General features: G+C 36.7%; 1 protein-coding gene across 10 annotated transcripts in view; it reads left to right on the top strand.

Annotated features, from left to right (window-relative positions):
* Positions 1 to 14,299, top strand: part of ncam1b (neural cell adhesion molecule 1b) — a 364,821-nt gene that overhangs the window by 282,526 nt on the left and 67,996 nt on the right. For all 10 annotated transcript variants that reach the window (XM_061878066.1, XM_061878064.1, XM_061878065.1 and 7 more), the window contains one exon: positions 5,766 to 5,916. In XM_061878066.1, the coding sequence (XP_061734050.1) occupies positions 5,766 to 5,916 (151 nt within the window). The remainder of the gene's footprint in view (positions 1 to 5,765; positions 5,917 to 14,299) is intronic.

Here is a 14,299-nt window from a genome sequence, read left to right as displayed (position 1 = left end):
CTTTTGGTTGAAAAAAAACAGATAAAAACGTAAAATACAGCACTATGTCATCAGTTTCTGATTTATTAAATTGTACAACAGTGCAAAATATTGCTCATTTGTAGTGGTCTTTCTTCAACTATTTGGGGAAAAAAAAGATCTAAAAATAACTAAAAACTTGTTGAAAAATAAACAAGTGATTCAATAATGAATAAATATTTCTACACATATTAATCAATCAAAGTTTATTTATATAGCCCTAAATCACCAGTGTCTCAAAGGGCTGCACAAGCCACGACGACATCCTCGGTAGAGCCCACATAAGGGCAAGGAAAAACTCACCTCAGTGGGACGTCGGTGACAGTGACAATGATGACTATGAGAAACCTTGGAGAGGACTGCATATGTGGGCATAGAAGTAATCATCAACTCAAAGTGCCCTCTTTGGGGATTGTAAAAGAGATCCATCTGGATTCTTTAACTTCATTCTAAACATTTCTTCACAAAAAAGAAATCTTTAACATCAATATTTATGGGATATGTCCAGAAAAAAATGGAGCTGTCAACACTGAATATTGCATTGTTAAATTTCTTTTCACACTTTATGAACTTACATTCATATTTTGTTGAAGTATTATTCAATAAATATATTTATAAAGGATTTTTGAATTGCTATTTTTAGAATATTTTTTTTATATCTCACGTACCCCTTGGCATACCTTCACGTACCCCCATTTGAGAAGCACTGCAGTAGAGCACAAAATTCCTGAACAGGCTGAATATTTTGAATTTGGAATGGTTTGAATCAGATGAAAAATGTGGGAATTGTAGAACTTTAAAGAATGTCCCATTAATTTCAATGGAAATTTCCGGTAAAGCGGGAATTTTTTTGAAAATGGTTAAAAAAAACAAACTGGAATGAGTTGAAATAGTTGATGTTTACATTTTTCCAAATCGGTCAAGAAATGCTGAAGTATAAAACATACTGAAATGAGAAATGGTATTACGGAATTCTTGGAATTTCAGGAAAAACGGGAATTTTTCCACTTCAAAAAACAACTTTGTTTTTTGTCCTGATTTAGAGGAATGTTTTGACATTGGAACGGTTGAAATGCGTTGAAAAATGTGGAAGAAGTAGTCGCCAGAAAGAAAAGTGGAAATAGGGCTTTGGAAAAGCAGGAATTCTGGAAAATCCTGGAATTTTTCTGAACTTGGAAAAATGATAGTTTGAATTTCCAGAATGGTGGAATGTATTAAAGGTGGAATGGTTTGAAAAATGAGGGAATTTTGGAAGTTTGAAAGATGGACAATTCATTTTGAATGGGGAAAATGCACCAAAAAAGGAATTATGGGAAATCCGGGATTTTTATTTTAATTTTATTTTTTTTAGAATTGTTGAAGTAGAGCACGTAATTCCTGAACAGGCTGAATATTTTGAAGTTGGAACGGTTTGAGTCTGATGAAAAATGTGGGGATTGTGGAACTTTGAAAAATTAACAATTAATTTTGAATGGAGAAAATGATCAAAAAAAGGAATTATGGGAAATCCGGGATTTTTTTTTTAGAATTATTGAAGTACAGCACATAATTCCTGAACAGGCTGAATATTTTGAAGTTGGAACGGTTTGAATGAGATGAAAAATGTGGGGTTTGTGCATATTTGAAAAATGTCCCATTGGGAATTTCAGAAAAAAATTTGAATTTTTTGGTAAAGCGGGAATTTTTTTGAAAATGGTAAACAACTTAAAAGGTCTGATTGAGTTGAAATGGTTGGTGTTTACATTTTTTAAATCGATCAAGCAATGTTGAAGTAGTAACACACTGAAATGAGAAATGCTATTATGAAATTCCTGGAATTTCAGGAAAACCGGGAATTCTTCCAGTTCAAAAAACAACTTTGTTTTTTGTCCTGATTGAGAGGAATGTTTTGACAGTGGAACGGTTGAAATGCGTTGAAAAATGTGGAAGGAGTAGTCGCCATAAAGAAAAGTGGAAATAGGGCTTTGGAAAAGCAGGAATTCTGGAAAATCCTGGAATTTTTTTTTTAACTTAGAAAAATGATAGCTTGAATTTCCAGAATGTTGGGATGTGTTGAAGGTGGAATGGTTTGAAGAATGTGGGAATTGTGGAAGTTTGAAAAATAAACAATTTTGAAATGGGGAAAATGCACAAAAAAAAGGAATTATGGGAACTCCGGGATTTATTTTAATTTTAAAATTGAGCACACAATTCCTGAAAAGGCTGAATATTTTTTAGTTGGAACAGTTGGAATCAGATGAAAAATGTGGGAATTGTGGAACTTTGAAGAATGTTTCATTCATTTCAATGGGAATTTCCCCAAAAATTAGGAATTTCTGGTAAAGCGGGAATTTTTTTGAAAATGGTAAAAAATTTGAATGACTTGAAACGGTTGGTGTTTACATTTTTCACATCGGTCAAGCAGTAACATATTGAAGTGAGAAATGGTACTACAGAATTCCTGGAATTTCAGGAAAACTGGGAATTCTTCTGATTTAGAGGAATGTTTTGACGGTGGGATTGGTTGAAAAATGTGGAAGGAATAGTCGCCAGAAAAAAGGGGTGGAAATAGGGCTCTGGAAAACTAGGAATTCTGGAAAATCCTAAAAAAAAAACATTTAATTTGGAAAAAGTAGAAGTTTGAATTTCCAGAATGGTGGAATGTGTAGAAGGTGGGATGGGTTGAATCTTGAAAATGTGTAAATGGTGGAAGTTTGAAAAATGCACCAATTCATTTTGAATGGTCTGAATGAGTTGAAATGGTTGGTGTTGGAATTTTTCAAATCGGTCGAGAAATGTTGAAGTAGTAACATGTTGAATTGAGAAATGGTATTACGGAATTTCGGGAAAGCCGGGAATTTTTCCAGCTCAAAGAACGACTTAATTTTTGGTCGTGATTAAGAAGAATATTTTAACGGTGGAACAGTTGAAATGTGTTGAAAAATGTGGACGGAGTAGTCGCCAGAAACCAGGGTGGGAATAGGGTTTTGGAAGAACATGAATTCTGGAAAATTCTGGAATTTTTTTTAACTTGGAAAAAAGGATAGTTATAATTTCCAGAATGGTGGAATGTGTTGAAGGTAGAATGGTTTTAAGAATGTGGGAATTGTGAAAGTTTGAAAAATGGACAATTCATTTTGAATGGGGAACATGGACAACAAAAATGAATTATGGGAAATCCGGGAATTTGTTTTGCAAAATTGTTGCAGTAGAGTACACAATTCCTGAAGAGGCTGAATATTTTTTAGTTGGAACAGTTGGAATCAGATGAAAAATGTGGGAATTGTGGAACTTTGAAGAATGTTTAATTCATTACAATGGGAATTTCCCCCAAAATTGGGAATTTCTGGTAAAACGGGACATTTTTTGAAAATGGTATAAAAAAAAAACTTGAATGGTCTGAATGAGTTGAAATGGTTATTGTTTAAATTTTTCAAATCGGTAGAGAAATGCTTAAGTAGTAACCTATTGAAATGAGAAAAGGTATTACGGAATTCCTGGGATTTCAGGAAAACCGGGAATTTTTCCAGTATCGTTTTTTTGTCCTGTTTAAGAAGAATATTTTTTATGGTTGAAATGCGTTGAAAAATGTGGAAGGATTAGTGGCCAGAAAAAAGGAGTGGAAATAGGGCTTTTGAAAACAAGGAATTCTAGAAAATTGTGGAAATTTTTTTTAACTTGGAAAAAAGGGTCGTTTGAATTTCCAGAATGGTGGAATGTGTTGAAGGTGGGATGGTTTGAATCGGTTGAAAAATGTGTAAATGGTGGAAGTTTGAACAATGCACCGATTCATTTTGAATGGTCTGAATGAGTTGAAATGGTTGGTGTTGGAATTTTTCAAATCCTTGGAGAAATGTGGAAATAGTAACATGTTGACTTGAGAAATGGTTTTATGGCTATTTGGGAAAAGCGGGAAATTTTTCCAGTTCAAAAAACAACTTCATTTTTTTGTCCTGATTCAAAGGAATGTTTTTGATGGTGGAACGGTTGAAATGTGTTGAAAAATGTGGAAGGAGTAGTCGCCAAAAAAAAGGGTGGAAATAGGGCTTTAGAAAAACAGGAATTCTGGAAAATCCTGGAATTTTTTTGAACTTGGAAAAATGATAGTTTGAATTTCCAGAATGGTGGAATGTGTTGAAGGTGGGATGGTTTGAATTGGTTGAAAAGTGTGGAAATGGTGAAATTTTGAAAAATGGCCATTTCATTTTGAATGGGGAAAACGCATAAAAAAAGTAATTATTGGAAATCCGGGATTTTTGATTTTTTTTTTTTTAATTGTTGCAGTAGAGCACAAAATTCCTGAACAGGCTGAATATTTTGAATTTTGAATGTTTTGAATTAAATGAAAAATGTGGGAGTTGTGGAACTTTGAAAATGTTCCCCAAAAAATTTTCAATGGGGATTTCCGGTAATGCGGGAATTTGTTTTAAATGGTAAAAAACTTGAATGAGTTGAAATGGTTGATGTTTAAATTTTTCAAATCAGTCAAGAAATTCTGAAGTAGTAACATATTAAATTGAGAAATGGTATTACGGAATTCCTGAAATTTCAGGAAAACCGGGAATTTTTCCAGTTCAAAAACAACTTTGTTTTTTGTCGTAAATGAGAGGAATGTTTTGACGGTGGAACGGTTGAAATGCGTTGAAAAAGTAGTAGTCGCCAAAAAAAAAAAGGTGTAAATAGGGCTTTGGAAAAACAGGAATTCTGGAAAATCCTGGAATTTTTTTGAACTTGGAAAAATGATAGTTTGAATTTCCAGAATGGTGGAATGTGTTGAAGGTGGGATGGTTTGAATTGGTTGAAAAGTGTGGAAATGGTGAAATTTTGAAAAATGGCCATTTCATTTTGAATGGGAAAAACGCATAAAAAAAGTAATTATGGGAAATCCGAGATCTTTGATTTTTTTTAGAATTGTTGCAGTAGAGCACACAATTCCTGAACAGGCTGAAGATTTTGAATTTTGAACGTTTTGAATTAGATGAAAAATGTGGGAGTTGTGGAATTTTGAAAATGTTCAAAAAAAATGTTCAATGGGAATTTCCGGTAAAGCGAGAATTTTTTTGAAAATGGTAAAAAACTTGAATGAGTTGAAATGGTTGGTGTTCACATTTTTCAAATCAGTCAAGAAATGCTGAAGTAGTAACATATTAAATTGAGAAATGGTATTACGGAATTCCTGAAATTTCAGGAAAAACGGGAATTATTCCAGTTCAAAAAACAACTTTGTTTTTTGTCCTAAATGAGAGGAATGTTTTGACGGTGGAACGGTTGAAATGCGTTGAAAAAGTAGTAGTCGCCAGAAAAAAAAAGTGTAAATATGGCTTAGGAAAAACAGGAAATCTGGAAAATCTTTGAATGTTTTTGAACTTGTAAAAATGATAGTTTGAATTTCCAGAATGGTGGAATGTGTTGAAGGTGGGATGGTTTGAATTGGTTGAAAAGTGTGGAAATGGTGAAAGTTTGAAAAATGGCCAATTCATTTTGAATGGGGAAAAAAGTCCCGGTGTACCTGGAATTCTGGGAAATCTTGGAGTTTTTGGAATTTGTCCAGGGAAAGCCCGCAATCCTCGAATAGGCTGAAAAGTTTGAAGTTGGAACAGTTTGAATTGAGTGAAAAATATGGAGAGTAGAATGCGCTAAAATCTGGAGAAGAATAACAATAGTAAATAGATTAATTTTGGTGTAGAAAAGAATGTGTGAATGCTCCAAAGCAGTCATGTGATGTTTCTTTTCTCTCATTAACCAGAACATTCTTTGCTTCTTTTCAGAGTCAGGATGGAAACGTGGTGGTGAGGAGCGACGCCCGGGTCTCCTCGCTCACGCTAAAGTACGTGAAGTACACGGACGCCGGACAGTACCTGTGCTCAGCACGCAGCGCCATCGGGGAGGACGATCAGATGGCCCAGCTGGAGGTCCGCTGTAAGTATTAGTCCAGCCAGACCTTTACGGTCCTCACATTGTACGGAAAAAAATTGGGGGTCATTTTGGTTCTCGAGCACAATGTAACACAGGACCCATTTTGTAAGACTTCAGCTGAGTGCACTTAGGGTTGGTTGTCCAGCACGATGTAACACAGGACACATTTTCAGCTGAGTGCACTTAGGGATGAGTTCCAACGGCTTGTTTGTATTTTTAAATTGTTGTTCATGCTATGTACACCATACTTGCCAACCCGAAATTCAGCGCCTCTCCCGAAAACCTCCTGGAAGAAATTTTGTCACGCCCCCTCCAGCTCCATGTGGACATGAGTGGGGACAGCCTGTTTTCACGTCCGCTTTCCTGTTATATAAACAGCTTGCCTGCCCAATCGCATTACAACATCTACGGATTTTAATAAAAAACTGCACACACAAGGAGACGAAGCAGAAGAACGAGGAAGTTACAGCCATGGCGACGCCTTCTGTAATAGAGTGATTCTATGTTGTCTGTCGCCATCTCCTGGTGAATGTTGGCTATAGCGTTATGGGGTTACTTTTTGATTGGCCAACGATTTACGTGGTGTTGTGCCCTTGATGGCAAGTGTGACTCTGCCAGTACGCAAATGGCAGAACAAAGGTTACTCGGCGTGGCGCAGTGGTAGAGTGGCCGTGCGCAACCCGAGGGTCCCTGGTTCAAATCCCACCTAGTACCAACCTCGTCACGTCCGTTGTGTCCTGAGCAAGACACTTCACACTTGCTCCTGATGGGTGCTGGTTGGCGCCTTGCATGGTAGCTCCCTCCATCAGTGTGTGAATGGGTAGATGTGGAAGTAGTGTCAAAGCGCTTTGAGTACCTTGAAGGTAGAAAAGCGCTATACAAGTACAACCCATTTATTTATTTATTTACTCAAATAGTGAAAGGTAAGTGTTGTTGTTTTTTGTTTTTTTAGTAACCAGCAAGCACAGTACAGTTAGAACAACTGTGTTTTTATTACTGTGTATTTGATAGGTGCCGTCTGAAATTCAACCATTTCTTTTATTTATATATATAATAAAATATATATAGCTAGAATTCACTGAAAGCCAAGTATTTCATACATATATATATATTTATGTACATATATATATATATGAAATATATATGAAATACTCGAGTTGGTGAATTATTCTCCTCACCTCTTAACCACACCCCCCCACATCCCGAAATCAGAGGTCTCATGGTTGGTTGGCAAGTATGATGTACACCTCAGACAGGTACCAGGGGGAAACTTACTGCAACATAAGAAAAATAGTACCCACCTTCTTTTGGATGCGCTCGCATCAAATAGTGATCCTACTTTTATTCATACTTTTTAGGCACTATTTTATTGTTACTAGAGATGTCCCATAATATTGGACTGCCGATATTATCGGCCGATAAATGCTTTAAAATTTAATGTCAGAAATTATCGGTATTGGTTTCAAAAAGTAAAATATATGACTTTTTAAAACGTCGCTGTACGGACTGGTACACGGACATAACGAGAAGTACAGAGCGCCAATAAACCAATAAGCCAGCCCAATCACATAATATCTACGGATTTACACACACACAAGTGAATGCAAGGCATCAGCCATACAGGTCACACTGAGGGTGGCCATATAGACAACTTTAACACGGTTACAAATATGCGCCACACTGTGAACCCACACCAAACAAGAATGACCAACACATTTCGGGAGAACATCCGTACCGTAACACAACATAAACACAACAGTCTGGGATGCTACAATATACACCCACCGCGACCCCCCCAACCTCCTCATGCTCTCTCAGGGAGAGCATGTCCCAAATTACAAGCATGTTAAAAAAAAGATTGCACTTTGTGACTTCAATAATAAATATGGCAGTGCCATGTTGGCATTTTTTTCCTTAACTTGAGTTGATTTATTTTGGAAAACCTTGTTACGTTGTTTAATGCATCTAGCGGGGCATCACAACAAAATGAGGCATAATAATGTGTTCATTCCACCACTGTATGTATCGGTATCGGTTGATATTGGAATCGGTAATTAAGAGTTGGACGATATTGGAGTATCAGCAAAATAGCCATTATCGGACATCTGTAATTGTTACACTTGTATGATAATGTTAAATAACTGTACTGTTTCACTGTACAGTTGTGGTCAAAAGTTTACATACACTTGTAAAGAAGATCATGTCCTGGCTGTCTTGAGTTTCCTTATAAGTCTTATTTTTTTGTGATAGAGTGATTGCAGCACATACTTGATGGTCACAATAAACTTTTTATGAATTTATTATGGCTCTACTGAACATGTGAGCAAATCAAAAGTATACATACAGCAATGTTAATATTTGCTTACATGTCCCTTTGCAAGTTTCACTGCAATAAGGCACTTTTGGTAGCCATCCACCAGCTTTTCGACCAACACTCTTGACAAAATTGATGCAGTTCAGCTAAATGTGTTGGTTTTCTGACATGGACTTGTTTCTTCAGCATTGTCCACACAATTAAGTCAGGACTTTGTGAAGGCCATTCTATAACCTTCATTCTAGCCTGATTTAGCCATTCTTTTACCACTTTTGACGTGTGTTTGGGGTCATTGTCCAACTGCGCCCAAGACCCAACCTCCGGGCTGATGATTTTAGCTTGTCCTGAAGAATTTGGAGGTAAACTTCCTTTTTCATTGTCCCATTTACTCTCTGTAAAGCAACAGTTCCATTGGCAGCAAAACAGGCCCAAAGCATAATACTACCACCACCATGCTTGACGGTAGGTATAGTGTTCCTGGGATTAAAAGCCTCCAAACATATTGCTGGGTATTGTGGCCAAACAGCTCCATTTTTATTTCATCTCACCACAGAACTTTCCTCCAGAAGGTTCTTATCTTGGGGTGGTATAGCTCGCTTAATGGAGCGGCCGTGCCAGCAACTTACGGGTTGCAGGTTCGATCCCCGCCTCTGCCATCCTAGTCACTGCCGTTGTGTCCTTGGGCAAGACACTTTACCCACCTGCTAATGTAACTTAGATAATGGGTTTCACTATGGTTAGTGCGTCTGCCTCACAATACGAAGGTCCTGAGTAGTCAGGGTTCAATCCCGGGCTTGGGATCTTTCCGTGTGGAGTTTGCATGTTCTCCGGCTTCCTCCCACCTCCAAAGACATGCACCTGGGGATAGGTTGATTGGCAACACTAAATTGGCCCTAGTGTGTGAATGTTGTCTGTCTATCTGTGTTGGCCCTGCGTTGACGTGGCGACTTGTCCAGGGTGTATCCCGCCTTCCGCCCGATTGTAGCTGAGATAGGCACCAGCGCCCCGCGCGACCTCAAAGGGAATAAGCAGTAGAAAATGGATGGATGGATGGACTATGTAAAGCGCTTTGAGTCACTAGAGAAAAAGCGCTATATAAATATAATTCACTTCACTTATCTTTGTCCATGTAATGTCAGATGAAACAAAAATGGAGCTGTTTGGCCACAATACGCAGCATAATGTTTGGAGGAGAAAATGTGAGGCTTTTAATCCCAGGAACACCATTCCCACCGTCAAGCATGGTGGTGGTAGTATTATGCTCTGGGCCTGTTTTGCTGCCAATGGAACTGGTGCTTTACAGAGAGTAAATGGGACAATAACAAAGGAGGATTACCTCCAAATTCTTAGAACCTGGTTTAGCCATTCCTTTACCACTTTTGACATGTGTTTGGGGTCAATGTCCAACTGCGCCCAAGACCAAACCTCCGGGCTGATGATTTTAGCTTGTCCTGAAGAATTTTTCTGAATTTTTGTTTCATCTTAGCACAGAACTTTCCTCCAGTAGGTCTGATCTCTGTCCATGTGATGTCAGATGAAACAAAAATGGAGCCATTTGACCAAAATACCCAGCAATATGTTTGGAGGAGAAAAGGTGAGGCTTTTAATCCCAGGAACACCATGCCTACCGTCAAGCATGGTGGTGGTAGTATTATGCTCTGGGCCTGTTTTGCTGCCAATGCAACTGGTGCTTTAAATGGGATTACCTGCAAATTCTTCCGGACAACCTAAAATCATCAGCCCGGAGTTTGGGTCTTGGGCGCAGTTAGGAATGACCCCAAACACATGTCAAAAGCGGTAAAGGAATGGCTAAATCAGGCTAGAATGAAGGTTTTAGAATGGACTTCCCAAAGTCCTGACTTAAACGTGTGGACAATGCTGAAGAAACAAGTCCATGTTAGAAAACCAACACATTTAGCTGAACTGCAGCAATTTTGTCAAGAGGAGTGGTCAAAAAATTCAAGCAGAGGCTTGTGGATGGCTACCAAAAGTGTCTTATTGCAGTGAAACTAAGCAAATATTAACATTGCTGTATGTATACTTTAGATTTGCTCACATCTTCAGTAGAGCCATAATAAATTCATAAAAGAAGCAAACTTCATGAATGTTTTTTTGTGAGCAACAAGTATGTGCTCCAATCACTACATCACCAAAAAAAACGAGTTATAAGGAAACTCAAGAGAGCCATGACATCATCATATGTCCTTCACAAGTGTATGTAAACTTTTGACCAGGACTTTATGTGCTAGTCCAGGGGTCGGGAACCTTTTTGGCTGAGAGATCCATGAAAGCCAAATATTTAAAAATGTATTTCCGTGAGAGCCATATAATATTTTTTAACACTGAATACAACTAAATGTTTGCATTTTTAAGTAAGACCAACAGGTTTAGCGTATAATAAATCCCTTATTCGTTTTAATAACATTCTTATTCTGAGGTTACCCAATAATACATCAAATATTTCTTACCATTAATGCGACTTCTTGAACAAGTCTGGTAGAAAACGGATGGATGGATAAAATGCATGAGAATGTTTGGTATTTTGAACGTTATTTTTAGCTCTGTGCTTACTTGCGGAATTATTCATAATTATCGTGTTAAGCCAGGGGTGTCCAAACTTTTTCCACTGAAAAAAAATCAGAGCAAATGGGTGCTATTTTCATAATTTTTATTTTACAAACCAATACAATATATGTATACAAAATATACATTTAGGCCTCCACTCAGTTATGATCCCGGGGACCCCAAAGGGTTTTGGTAAAAAAAATATATATAAAAAATGTGTCATTATTCAGTATTATAATTTTTATTATTATGCAGGTTTTAAATCTCTAGATCAACATTAGAAAACACAAAATATGCAATATTTTCACCCAATAACTTTTTTAAGTGGGATATTTGAGATTATATAATAATTGGAGCCTTAATTTTGGATTTTGATTCATTATTATTTTTTGAGCAATGACAGTTAAAAACAAATCACACTAAAATAATTGGGGATCCAAAAGTGTCCTATTTATTAAAGTGTTAAAAAATGAATTATACATTTTTTTTTACTGTTTACTTTTAGCACAATAATCTCGAGATCAACTTTAGATATATCCGTCAATTTTAAATTGTATTGTTGTTTATGTTTTTTTGTTTGTTTTAGGCCCTTCTTTAAAAAAAACAGCTCAGTTTTTTATAAGGTAAAACACAAAATATGCAACATTTTCCCCCAAAAAATATCTCAAAGTGGAATATTTAATGTGACGTAATCGAAGCCTTGTATTGGTCAATAATTCAAAATGACATTGATTTTGATTCATTATTCTTTGTGTTATAAGAGTAAGCATTGCAGCGATTTTTTTGTTACATTTCACCCGTTTGCTCTTTTATACCACTTTTTATGTTTTTAATTTTTTTTAATTGTATTCTTAAAATGTGCCGTGGGGCCGTTAAAAATGTTAAGCAATGTCAGCTCAGATTTATCTGAGAGCCAGATGCAGTCATCAAAAGAGCCACATCTGGCTCTAGAGCCATAGGTTCCCTACCCCTGTGCTAGAGTTTTTCCACACAAGTGACACGGACTGCAGTTCATAAAAACACATGCACCGTAGAAGAAGTTAAAATCCGAGCGACTTTGATGGAACCCGCGGGAGAGAGTGTGGCGCCTGCTCCATCAGATTTAGCGTGTCTACACGCCGCCACCTGGGGGCGGGGCTACAGATCCTGGAGGAGTCGCCTGGAGGGCTTCCTGGTGGCAGCTGACTGGTGACACATTATACCGCCTGCAATTCCTCCAACTGATCCTGAAGTGAAAAAAGGGCTGAAAATGGCTGTTGGTGCTTTGAGCTTGTTTAGTAGCATCGATTTCTCGCGGCTTCGCACTTTTGCATCTGCAAGTGTTAATTAACTACAGCAAACACAGCCTTGGATGCCAATTCATCAGAAACCCTCCAGTTTTATCAATGCAGTTTGCTTGTTCCCCTTTTGACTCTTCTGGGCTCCTGGGGCCCAAAACAGGCATTGCATGTGTTACTTATGTCCCTTATATGATTATGTCCCTTATATGATTTTGTTCCTTTCATGATTATGTCCCTCATATTATTATGTCCCTTATATGATTATGCCCTTTATATGATTATGTCCTTTTATATGATTATGTCCCTCATATGATTATGTCCCTTATATGATTATGTCCTTCATATGATTATGTCCCTCATATGATTATGTCCTTTTATATGATTATGTCCCTCATATGATTATGTCCCTCATATGATTATGTCCTTTTATATGATTATGTCTTTTTATATGATTATGTCCCTCATATGATTATGTCCCTTATATGATTATGTCCCTCATATGATTATGTCCCTTATATGATTACGTTCCTCATAAGATTATGTCCCTCATATGATTATGTCCCTTATATGATTATGTCCCTTATATGATTACGTTCCTCATACGATTATGTCCTTCATATGATTATGTCCCTTATTTGATTATGTCCCTCATATAATTATGCCCCTTATATGATTATGTCCTTTTATATGATTATGTCTTTTTATACGATTATGTCCCTCATATGATTATGTCCCTCATATGATTATGTCCTTTTATATGATTATGTCTTTCTATATGATTATGTCCCTCATATGATTATGTTTCTCATATGATTATGTCCCTTATATGATTATGTCCCTTATATGATTATGTCCTTTTATATGATTATGTGCCTCAAATGATTATGTCCCTCATATGATTATGTCCCTTATATGATTACCTTCCTCATAAGATTATGTCCTTCATATGATTATGTCCCTTATATGATGATGTCCTTTTATATGATTATGTCCCTCATATGATTATGTCCCTTATATGATTATGTCCCTTATATGATTATGTCCCTTATATGATTACGTTCCTCATACGATTATGTCCTTCATATGATTATGTCCCTTATTTGATTATGTCCCTCATATAATTATGCCCCTTATATGATTATGTTTCTCATATGATTATGTCCCTTATATGATTATGTCCCTTATATGATTATGTCCTTTTATATGATTATGTGCCTCAAATGATTATGTCCCTCATATGATTATGTCCCTTATATGATTACCTTCCTCATAAGATTATGTCCTTCATATGATTATGTCCTTCATATGATTATGTCCCTTATATGATTATGTCCTTTTATATGATTATGTCCCTCATATGATTATGTCCCTTATATGATTATGTCCCTTATATGATTACGTTCCTCATAAGATGATGTCCTTCATATGATTATGTCCCTTATATGATTATGTCCTTCATATGATTATGTCCCTTATATGATTACGTTCCTCATAAGATTATGTCCTTCATATGATTATGTTCCTTATATGATTATGCCCCTTATATGATTATGTTCCTTTTATGATTATGTCCCTCATATGATTATGTCCCTCATATGATTATGTCCCTTATATGATTATGTCCCTTATATGATTATGTCCCTTATATGATTACGTTCCTCATAAGATTATGTCCTTCATATGATTATGTCCCTTATATGATTATGTCCTTTTATATGATTATGTCCTTCATATGATTATGTCCCTCATATGATTATGTCCCTCATATGATTATGTCCCTTATATGATTATGTCCCTTATATGATTATGTCCCTTATATGATTACCGTATTTCCTTGAATAGCCGCCAGGGCGCTAATTAATTTAAAAGCTCTTCTCACTCCTGCGCTTATTCAAGGCATGCGGTAAAAGTAAGCAGGCGCTAATTATTTTAAAAGCTCTTCTCACACCTGCGCTTACCAATGGCATGCAGTAAAAAATTGAGTGCGATACTAAATAATTAATAAAAAATTCTTCTGCGGCCGTGTGGTTGGGGACCACTGCTCTAAAGGATTCTTCTGCGGCCGCGGCCCGGTGGTTGGGGAACGCTGATCTACAGCATGTCATCACGCCCACCATTACACCAGGCTATCTTCTCATTGGAGATTGCAATGCATACTTGGTCAACAGCCATACCTTTTACACTGATGGTTGTGATATAAACAACTTTAACACTCTTACTAATATGC

The sequence above is a fragment of the Nerophis ophidion genome, linkage group LG18 (assembly GCF_033978795.1).
Source record: "Nerophis ophidion isolate RoL-2023_Sa linkage group LG18, RoL_Noph_v1.0, whole genome shotgun sequence".
Classification (NCBI taxonomy): domain Eukaryota; kingdom Metazoa; phylum Chordata; class Actinopteri; order Syngnathiformes; family Syngnathidae; genus Nerophis; species Nerophis ophidion.
The sequence above is the reverse complement of the archived record's forward strand: the minus strand, read 5'-3'. Positions and strand labels throughout refer to the sequence as shown.